The sequence below is a fragment of the Rhododendron vialii genome, chromosome 11a (genome assembly GCF_030253575.1).
Source record: "Rhododendron vialii isolate Sample 1 chromosome 11a, ASM3025357v1".
In the NCBI taxonomy this organism is placed as follows: Eukaryota; Viridiplantae; Streptophyta; class Magnoliopsida; order Ericales; family Ericaceae; genus Rhododendron; species Rhododendron vialii.
In genome coordinates, this window is record NC_080567.1 from 13,297,391 (window position 1) to 13,308,521 (window position 11,131).

The following is an 11,131-nucleotide window of genomic DNA, read 5'->3' on the forward strand; positions in this document are numbered from 1 at the left end:
TGATCCCCCTCCTCAAACGATAACGGTCGGCGGCGACGATCGGCATAGTTCTTTTGCCTACTTTGCGCTGTCAACAATCTTTGGCGAATCACTTTGACTTGTTCAGTCGTTCTCTCTTGAGCTTTCAAAAGGTGTTGGCGAATTATTTTCATACTCTCAGAGGTTTCCTTAATCATATCCGGCCTTACTAATGTAGCCTCGCCTAACTCGGTCCAACACACAAGTGATCTACACGGCCTCCTAACAAAGCCTCATATGGTGCCATCTCGATACTCGATTGATAACTGTTGTTGTACGCAAATTCAACTAACAGCAAGTGATCCTCCCAACTACCCCGAAAATCCATGACGCAAGCTCGAAGCATGTCCTCCAAAATTTGAATCGTCCGCTCGGATTGACCATTGGTTTGAGGATGATACGCGGTGCTAAACAAAAAATTGGTGCCAAGAGCGGCTTGTAAGCTCTGCCAAAAGCGCGCGGTAAATCTCAGATCTCGATCGGATACGATAGAAACAGGAATTCCATGAAGACGAATAATCTCTCGAATGTACAATCGACTAAGCGTGTCAATCGAATCGGTAACTTGGATAGGTAAGAAATGAGCGGTTTTGGTCAAACGATCCACAATCACCTATATAGCATCGTGTCCCCTCGGCGACTTCGGTAAACCTGTAACAAAATCCATGGTCACGTTCTCCCATTTCCACTTGGCCACTGGCAACGGTTGTAACTCTCCCGCGGGTCGTTGATGAACGGCTTTCACTTGTTGGCATGTGAGACACTTAGACACGAAAATAACGACATCCCTCTTCATTCCGGACCACCAAAATTGTCTACGCAAATCGTGATACATTTTCGTTCCTCCCGGATGAACGGCTAATGAAGAATGGTGAAACTCTCGCAAAATTTCTTCCCGACACGAAATGGGTACGAACAACTTTCCTTGATAACATAGGCCCCCATCGGTATGAATCATCCACCCTTCTCGAGCCTTCCCACTTAGAAATTTGGTATGAAGTTCCTCCGTTTCATCGTCGTGTTGTTGTGCTTCAATGACTCGATTTGATAAACAAGATTGAACGGTTAAATTGCATAAGGTCACCCCATCCTGGACTTCCTCGAAGTGCAATGCGTAGAATCCCAGATCATTCATCATTTTCCACTCATGAATCACTAGACTCGCAAGGTGTGTCGGTTTTCTACTCAATGCATCGGCCACTACATTCGCCTTCCCCGGGTGATATTGCAAGTCAAAGTCGTAGTCCTCCAAGTGTTCCATCCAACGCCGTTGTCGCAAGTTAAGCTCTTTTTAGGAGAATAGGTATTTCAAACTCTTGTGATCAGAAAAGCCCTCGAATCTCTCACTGTACAAGTAATGATGCCAACTCTTCAACGCAAATACAACGGCCGCAAGTTCTAAGTCATGCGTAGGATAATTCCGCTCATGAGTTTTCAATTTCCGCGACCCGTGCGCCACTACTCGCCCCAATTGCATCAAAATGCACCCAAGCCACTCTTTTGAAGCGTCGCAATAAACAGAATAGCCAACTCCACGTTCGAGCACAATCAAAACCGGCGCGGTCATCAATCTTTTCTTCAATTCCACAAAAGTTGTCTCACATGCGTCACCCCAAACAAAATGTGTCCCTTTCCGTGTCAACCTAGTCATAGGTGCTGCTAGGCATGAAAAGTCTTGGATGAAACGGCGATAATACCCTGCCAAACCCAAGAAACTACGAATCTCAAGCACATTTTTTGGTCGCTGCCAATTCATAACAGACTGTATCTTCTCCGGATCTATGGACACTCCACCATTCGAAACCACGTGACCCAAGAATTTAACCTCGGATAACCAAAACTCGCATTTACTAAGCTTCGCGTACAAACGGTGCTCTCTCAAGAGTTCAAGAACGATAGTGAGATAAGATTGGTGTTCCTCCTGCGATGGTGAGTATATGAGAATGTCGTCTACAAAAACGACCACGAAGCGATCAAGGTAGGCATGAAAGATATGGTTCATTAAGTCCATGAAAGTAGCCGGCACATTCATCAACCCAAAAGGCATAACTACAAACTCGTAATGACCATAACGCGTACGAAAAGCGGTTTTCAGAACATCCTCTCTTTGGACCCTTAATTGATGATAACCGGACCTCAAATCGATTTTAGAGAAACAAGTCGCACCCCGAAGTTGATCAAACAAGTCGTCAATTCTAGGCATTGGATACTTATTCTTAATGGTGACTTGGTTGAGCTTACGGTAATCAATACACAAACGAAGTGAGCCATCCTTCTTTTGCGCAAAAAGTGCCGGTGCTCCCCACAGAGATGTACTCGGGCGAATAAACCCTAAATTTTCCAATTCTAGCAACTGGACCTTTAATTCCCTAAGTTCAGCGGGAGCAAAATGATAAGGTGGCACAGAGATTGGTGCGGTACCGGGAAGCAACTCGATAGTAAACTCGACTTCTCTCTCGGGAGGTAAACCGGGTAACTCCTCCGGAAACACATCCGGGAAATTGCAAACAACAAGAGGCAACTCCCCACGCGCGGACACATCCTCATCTAGAGTCAAACTCGCCAACAAAGAATAAATGGACTCCCGCTCTCGAGACCCACAAAGGTACGACTCCAACAGTTCCCGACGCTCCCCAAAGAACTCAAAACAAGCACCCTCAGGCGGACAAATACGAACTCGACGCTTGAAACAATCAATGGTAGAATGAAACGTAGATAACCAATCCATTCCCAAAATAAGGTCAAAGCCCGACATTCCCAATACAATGAAATCAAAGGTGAAGCGGCGGTCATGAATAAGAAGTTCACAGTTTCGACAAATACGATCCAAGGGTGTCCTACCCCCTAAAGGTGTTTCAACAAACAACGGTGGACTCATACTTTCAGTTTTCAACTCCAAAGTACACACAAAGGATGCAACAATAAATGAATGAGATGCTCCAGAATCAAAGAGTACTTTAGCAAAGGAATTGAACAATAGAAATGTACCCCTCACAACCGAAGCCTCTGGAGCATGAGAAGTAACTGGAGGTGGTGGAATAGTAGAAGTGATGGCGAAAGCCCTTCCCTGAGTAGTCTGATTCTGCACAAATCCTCCCCGCTATCCAAAAGCCTGAGAAGGAGAAGAAGAACTCACACCCCTTTCGTTCTGAGAGCCCTGAACGGTAGTGGTCTGACGGAAATGTGGTTGTTGCTGTCTCTGTGTACCCCTGAATGACTGCTGGCTAAACCCATGCCCTGACCCCGGCTGCTGCACGGAACCCGACTCACTACGAGCACTTCTCACTCTACGAGGACAATCTTTGGCTAGATGGCTAAACTCCCCACACACATAACACTCCTTCGACCTACAATCTGCACAAAAGTGGCCCGGCTGACCACAACGGTGACACGTAACCACTGGCCTGGAATGAGCTCCTCGAACACCAGAAGAAATGGTAAATGCCCTAACATTCGGTTGGCTTTGAGTTGCAGAAGATGACTCCCTTAGCCTTTTCCTCCCTTGGCTCCCAAAAGTCCCCGAAGAACTAGCGGTAACGGTCGGTTGCCTAGGTTCCCAAACTCCCCTATTTCTCTGAGACTCCTTTGGTATTTTGACACTCCTTGTGCATTCAACAACCTCAGAATATCTCATCTTATGTTGAGCCACTACCAATCTCTTTACGGAAGAATACAAACCCCTCTCGAAGCGTTGACACTTCCTATCCTCGGTTGCTACTAGCTCGGGAGTAAATCGTGACAAGGACTGAAACCTCAATGCGTATTCAGAAACGGTCATATTACCCTGCTCAAGCTTCTCAAATTGATCCCTCAATTGGTCACGAGATGAGTCTGGAAAATACTGACTCGCAAATAGATCCTCGAATTCGGCCCACGTCAAATTTTCAACATCGGGCTCATTCGCCTGAGCCGCGGTCCTAGCTGCCCTCCTCGCGTCCTTCCTACTTTCTAAAATAGATTCCCACCATTCACCGGCCTCTTCGACAAGTTGAACGGCCATGATACTCACACGCAAGTCATCTTCGGTATTCTTAGGAGCGGTGAAGTTCTTACGAATTTGAGCCAACCTGTGGTCAGCCACGAGGGGGTCACTACTTGCCCCATCAAACAAAGGTGGATTTAGACGGTTGAATTCTTTGCTTGGCAACTAAGGCTAGACTGTCCGCATTATCCCTAGGAGGAGGTTGCAAGAGGTTAGTGGCTGCAAGTGCCACGACAATATCCCTAGCAAGAGGGTTCTGAACATTCCGCACCCTCGGATTTGGCCTGGCCCCCAATTCCACACCTCCATGCGAAGCGTCCCCATGTTGGCTAGCCTCATCTTCTAATGGCTCCACACGGCCACATCCACGGCCACGTCCACCCCTATTTCCGGCTCCACCCCGCCTATTACTGTGCTTCAAAGGCATCTTGCTACAAGGATTAAGAGAGAAAACTATCAACCACAACATATTTACCATGAGGTCAAACCCACAACTTCTCAACACGAGTTAACAACTCTACGCCACTTCACGATAAAATAAATGCAATGCCACATAATTCCATGAATGTCAATCACACAACCACACTCATGTCATGTAAAAAGATGCAATGTTTTTTTTTTTTGAACCCATGAGTTGAAGTCTCCCCACGGTCTCGAGGTATTCTAAGCATATGCTTTGATACCAAGTTGTCACGCCCTGGATTTTTAACATATTAATGATTGTATTTCCGATAATAGTCCATCACGGTAGTACTTCGTAATACCTCAAATTATCTCCCATAATCCATCCAAAAGAACCATTAAGCTAAAGTTTACAATTTATGGCACTCCGGCCCCAAATGCTTAGACAATAATCCCAAAAGAGTAAGTCAAAAAAATATGATAGGAATTACGATTACATCTTCAAAAGGATTTTACAAAAAGATGCCATGATCATTCCTCGGTGTTAGCTTTCAAAAGAATGGAGTCATATGCACGTCAAGCACTCCAAATCAATGCCCTTGTGGTGTACCTGAAAATAATAATAGATTGAGCTACACTAGCCCAGTAGATAAATCTTTGCTCAAACTATATGCATATGAAATGGACAATGCACCGAGATGAACATTGATACAAGAAACTTTCCCACGTGGACAAGAGCAAGAGAATAATACTTGATAATCAACCCCATTCATATTCACGTCACTTAATGATCTCTAAATTCTCTGTTTTCATAGTAGCAAGTGTTTTCGATTCCCTTTCCGGGCATTTAGGACCCCGTGCGTCCCGAATTTATTCCGGCATCGCAAAATTTGGTGGATCCGTGGCTTTCTTGTGCACTTCCGGGCATTTAGGACCCTGTGCATCCCATTTCCGGCATCCCACCTCATAATGGATCCGTGGCTTTCTTCATTTCGTCCTATCATTCTAAGTTGTGATTTTTCATTTTACAGGCCTCAATATGGTAAAGCATGACGTATGTCAAGTCTGTAATATTCATAAAACAAGTGACACTACTCATGCAATAATCCGAATGCATAGACAAACACACAAGTATGATATTCATTTAATTCTACACTTTCTTTAGCTATAACGAGAGCCAAAAGTGTGAGTATGATCTACGAATCATTGGAATACGAGCGATCAATCTTAGAGATGATTTAAAGGTGTTTAAAAGATATTAGAAGTGATCGGAGGTCCAAACCATGGAAGGAGAAACTTTTCAAAATTTTCCAGTTTGGTACATGTAGCAAGATTAAGGGTGCTACATGTAGCCAACGAACAGAAGGTATAATTTGAGTTTGGTACATGTAGCGGTTAAGGGTGCTACATGTAGCCAGCGAACAGAAGGTATAATTTGAGTTTGGTACATGTAGCGGTTGAGGGTGCTACATGTAGCCAATGAACGAAAAAATCAAAGAAATCTGGGTTTGCTACATGTACCGGGGTAAACACTGGTACATGTAGCACCTGGGTTTTTTCAGCCCGATTTTGATAGCTTTCAAGGGCAAACACAAGGCCTCCAAATAGCGATCCAAGGCAAGTTTTGGACATTGAATCTACTCATAAACATATAAAGAGAGTAAGAATTCCCTACCTCGACTTGGAGAACGAAACTCAACGAGATTGGTCGAGCCTTAGCTTTGAAATTTGAAATCCTCCGAGATTATTCCTCTCCAAGCTTGCTCCAACGAAATACGGGTTCAATAACAAGAATGGATGAAGGGTTGAAGGTTATTTGTCATGGGTTTTGAGTGAGGAGTGAAGTTTTGGGTGTTGGAGGAGGGGAGAGAGAGAGAGTGCCGAGAGGGAGAGAGAGATCGGGAGTTAGAGAGAGAGGGTGAGGGGTAGAATACTCCTCTACATACACACCCACACATATATATACTACCCACACTTCAAATTGCACATGCACCCTCCTACAAACAATTCCATCACATTCACCCCAATTCATTTAAACTTAATAAAACCCAAATTTTCCTTAATTATAATATCGAATAAACCTTTTTTTTAATTTCTGAAAATACGGGTCCTTACAAGAAATTAGTGATAAGCTTCAAACCAAACCTCCTCCACAACCCGAGCAGCCCAAAGAAGAAACGCCAGCTATGGATGCTATGCTGGCCGCTCTCGTTGCCAAGATCAACAAGCTAGAGGAGTCCGTTCAAGAAACCAGGCGACTTGGGAAAGGAGAGGTCGACATGAACAAACTATGCTTATTCCCGAATGCCAAACTGCCAGAAAAGTTCAAAGGTGTAGACTTTGCAAAATTCGACGGCACCGGTGATCCAAATGTGCATCTTCAGGGGTATGTTGGATCCCTTACCATGCGAGGGATTGAAAAGGAAGCCATGGCACAGCTATTCCATGAGTCTCTGTCCGGTTTAGCCTTGCAATGGTTCCTCACTCTCTATCCATCTAAAAAAAGGACTTGGGAAGATATTGGGACAGCCTTTGTAGCTCAATATGATTTCAATGTTGATCTAAAAATGACCACGAGAGAGCTGTAGAGTACTAAAATGGGCGAGAAGGAAAGCTTTGCTGATTTTTGTGAAACGCTGGAGAGCCAAGGCCGCCCAAATGCAAAACAAACCAGATCTTAAGGAGCAGATACGAATCATAACAAAGAACCTGCCAAGTTTCTTTGCCCCATACATGGTTCTTTCCTAGGCCGCACCAAATTTCGAGACTTTCTATGACTCTGGATTGGCTGTGGAAGAAGCCTTACAGGATGGTACTTTGGAAAAGAAGGAAACGAGATTGAAGTCCAAAAGAGCATACTCTGGTAATAGTAATGTCCTCTTCGGGAATACCAATCAGGCTGGAACTTCTTTAGCCAAGCCCATAGAAGTTAACCAGATCTCCGAACAACAAAAATCCCAGAATCGAGCCTTTACCCAATTTAGCACCCCCAGGTCTACTTTACTCAAGAAACTCGTAGAAGCCGGGGTACTGAAACCTCTCCCGCCACCACAAACTATTCCACCAAACCTAAACCAAAGTGTTTATTGTGAATTTCATCAGATGCCTGGCCATACCATCGACAATTGCATTCGCCTTCGTCATGAGATCCAAAACCTCATCGACAATAAGGTGATTGAAACCCCCCCTCAAGATAAACCAAATACCGTCTCAAACCCCTTACCACAATATAATACCCCTTTTCGTATTAACCAAATCACCTTAACCCCGGATAAAACCACCCAAGATTTTGATCCAACCCTTTTCATTACCCCCGATACCGAGCTTAAGCCGGCTGTGAAAATTCCTGAGGAAATTGTGTGGGCACACGCCCCAAAATTTTCAATTTCTATCTTAAAAAATCAGGTGCGCCCTTTTTAGGAAGCGCGGCGAAACGCTTAAAATTCAGAGTCGCCACTCGATGTTGCAGTGAAACACCCAAGGAACTGAACTTGAAACGCTTGCCACGTTGTTTGATTTTGAAAAGGCGTAGACTGGTCCGTCGTCACCTTTGATATCTGAGGTTCAGGAGCCAGGTTACGAGAGGGGAAGGGTTTTATGGCACCCCTCTCGCCCGATCCGAAAATCGGTCTATACTCAGGCATTTTGTAAAAACATTTGCATTTTTTTTTCTCTCATTAATCATTTTTGGCCAGTTAGGGCGGGGGAATAGTTAAAGGGGATTAAAAACTGTAACAAGTTGTATTTATATGACAAAAGATGGTGAATGATGCTTGTTGAAACAGATAATAATAGATTGAGAACAAGCACCTGTGAGTGTTTCAAATAAACTGGAGCACGTTGTCCCAGAATGAGGTACCCAAGAGAAAGCTGTATGCACTGGCCAGGCCATTGCATACACGGACCACTTGCGTGCGTCACCGGTGTACTGGCGTGCGCTGGTAAATCTAAGTTCACGGCTCCTATTTCTCAACCCTCTAGGCTCTGGAAGGACCAGTGCACACCCAGGACAAACCACGCAATCAATATAACAGAATACATACAGTTACAGAAAGCAAAGATGATTTTAGAGCAATAAAATAAACAGGCTACCCCAGAAACAGTGTGGGGAACTTAAACAGAGGCCAGGGCCTAACCGCTATGCAAGGGCTAGCTACTGGTCCCATTTGGAACTGTCGTACGCCAGTCCGAAGACCTCATACGCCAGTTATACTATTTGGTCAGTGCTTGGCTTTGCATGATCTGGGCTCTGGAACATGACTAGAAGGATCCCAGAGGCCTTTAAAATAAGAATAACAGATAAGCAGCTTCACAGTTCTAAAATACAGAAAGCAGTAAACTGGTTCTTAGCATGCATAAAGGTGATAAGATAAAATAAAACAAGAACGGGATGATCGGTGGTCCCCACGCCAGTGGTGCACGTACAGCCATGACTGGCGTACGACTTAATAATACTAGCGTGCGCCACGCGTCATCTGACATGATCTTTCGATCTTGCTTGCTTTAGGGCCATGACTAGTATTGATTACTAGCCTTAACCCTACTCGCTCCCCTCAGGAACCAGGATGGAAAGTTTCACAAAGGTGGTATACCTTTACTTTTGAGGTTGATGAGATGTTTTGAGCTTGAACTTGGAGTGTGAGAGGTGGATGATGAGTGTATGAGTGTGGATGGTGTGGAGAGGAACTGTCTTCTTTCTCTTGCAATGGAGGAAGAGAGAGAAAGCAAGGAGACCAAGGATGACAAAGGGAAACAGAGACTTTTTGGCTCTTGTTGAAAAATGTATGCATTATAATTTGTGAAAATTTATATGCATCTCTATTAATTATTTTGATGATTAATTCAATGATATTTTTATTCGGCAAATACAAAATTATCGAAAAGTCGATTCCCGAATTAAATATTTTCGTGACCTTGAAATATAGCATAAAGTCTCTTGGATTCATGATTTATATTTACAAAGACTTTATTGATCTCAATACATGCTTTAACGGTTTATTTAGATGAAATTGTGAGCCACAGGTTGACGAACTGAACAGAAAGCTGTGACAACCGGACGACCACCCGGATGACCACTCTATCAAACGGCTAGTTTCCAACGGCTAGTTTCAAACGGCTAGTTTCCAACGGCTAGTTTCAAACGGCTAGTTTCCAACGGCTAGTTCCAACGGCTAGTTTCCAACGGCTAGGAAGCATATGGATGGCTATATAAGGCATCAAGAACTCATTAATGAGTACATACACAAGCTACAACATTCCATATTATTGCAAGAGCAAATTCTCAAAAGATCAAAGCCAAAAATTCTCATTGTTCTTCCACTTTCATATTATTCTTGAGAGAAAATTTGTACAAGTCGTGAGCGATAATTTTCATACCTTCTTCACATACTTGTATTTCCTAAGTGAGTGTTTGAGTCAAACACTTGAAAGCTTAGAAGACCAAATTCGGGTTGGAATTTGGGTGTTATTGTTTTTGAGAAGTTTTCGGAGAAAATTCTTGCGGTTGTGCTAGCTCCTCGGGAAAGCTAGAGGCATTCGGTTCTTGTAAGCACCCGCAAGACTTACAAGTTGTAATCTTTTAAAGATTAGTCTAACCTTCAAGTAATTGCTTGAGGAGAAGTGGAGTAGGGCCGGACCGTGGACAAATCCGGACCGAACCACTATAAACGGGTTCTATCTCTCTATCTCTCTATTTTGATTGCATACTTATTGTTTGCATATATTGTTAGAGATAAATTTTTTTATTGGTAATTATTACTAGCAATCCTATTCACCCCCCCTCTAGGTTGCATAATTTGGGTAACAATTGGTATCAGAGCCTCGGCTCTTGTTTGTAGATTTAACCATCTAAGAGTTAAGATCCATGGCAACCACTAGTAATGTTTCTTGTATCGAAGGTCAATCGTCCAATAGACCTCCCTTGTTCACCGGAGAAAATTACTCTCATTGGAAAAATAGAATGATGATCTTTATTCAATCCACGGATTATGATCTATGGAAAATTATCAAAAATGGTCCCATTATTCCTACTAAGAAAGTTGGAGAAGAGACTATGCCTAAACCAGATTATGAGTGGAGTCATTTGGAAAAGGCTTCAATAGAAAAGAACTATAGAGCTATGAACCTTCTTTTTTGTGCTATTACTCCCAATGAATATGATTGTGTTTCCGCATGTGAATCGGCTAAAGAAATATGGGATAAGTTAGAAATGTCACATGAAGGAGATAGTCAAGTTAAGGAGTCCAAAATTGATATTCTTGTGCATAGCTATGAGCTCTTCAAAATGAAACCGGATGAATCTATATCTCAAATGTTTGCTAGATTTGCTAGTATTACTAACGGTTTAAAAGCTCTTGGAAAGATTTACAGTCAATCCGAAATGACAAGGAAGGTGCTCCGTTCCATGCCAACCAATTGGGACACTACCACCTCCATCATCCTACAATCCAAAGATTTCTCAACATACACGATGGACAAGCTCATGGGATCTCTCATGACGGAGGAAATGCATCACAACCTCAAGGGTGAAAAAGAGAAGAAAGTTAAGGATCTTGCCTTCAAAAGTACAACAAGCAAATCAAAAAGCAAGGAGGATTCAAGCAACGAAAGTGAGGATGATGAAATGGCGCTCATCACAAAAACGTTCAAGAAACTCCTCAAAAATAGAGCATCTCACAAAGGCAGAGGATTTTCAAGAAAAGATGGAGGCAAAGAAGAAAGTAGCAAAAA

General features: G+C 43.3%; 1 protein-coding gene across 1 annotated transcript; it reads right to left on the bottom strand.

Moving 5' to 3' along the window:
- Positions 1-1,309: 1,309 nt before the first annotated feature.
- On the bottom strand, positions 1,310-4,018 carry LOC131306881 (uncharacterized). The gene is made up of 3 exons (XM_058333311.1): positions 3,155-4,018; positions 2,229-3,100; positions 1,310-2,132 (listed from the first exon to the last, which is right to left on the bottom strand). Exons 1-3 carry the CDS (start codon positions 4,016-4,018, stop codon positions 1,310-1,312), a joined length of 2,559 nt encoding a protein of 852 aa, XP_058189294.1.
- Between the last annotated feature and the right edge of the window lie 7,113 nt (positions 4,019-11,131).

Bases quoted from the DNA above. Each gene is read 5' to 3' on its own strand.
- LOC131306881 (XM_058333311.1), bottom strand. From the start codon at position 4,018: ATGGCCGTTCAACTTGTCGAAGAGGCCGGTGAATGGTGGGAATCTATT. The intron at 3,101-3,154 runs GTGAGTTCTTCT...GGATTTGTGCAG, and splicing joins GCTCTCAGAACGAAAGGGGT to AATCAGACTACTCAGGGAAG. The intron at 2,133-2,228 runs GTATCCAATGCC...TCATCAATTAAG, and splicing joins CAAGTCACCATTAAGAATAA to GGTCCAAAGAGAGGATGTTC.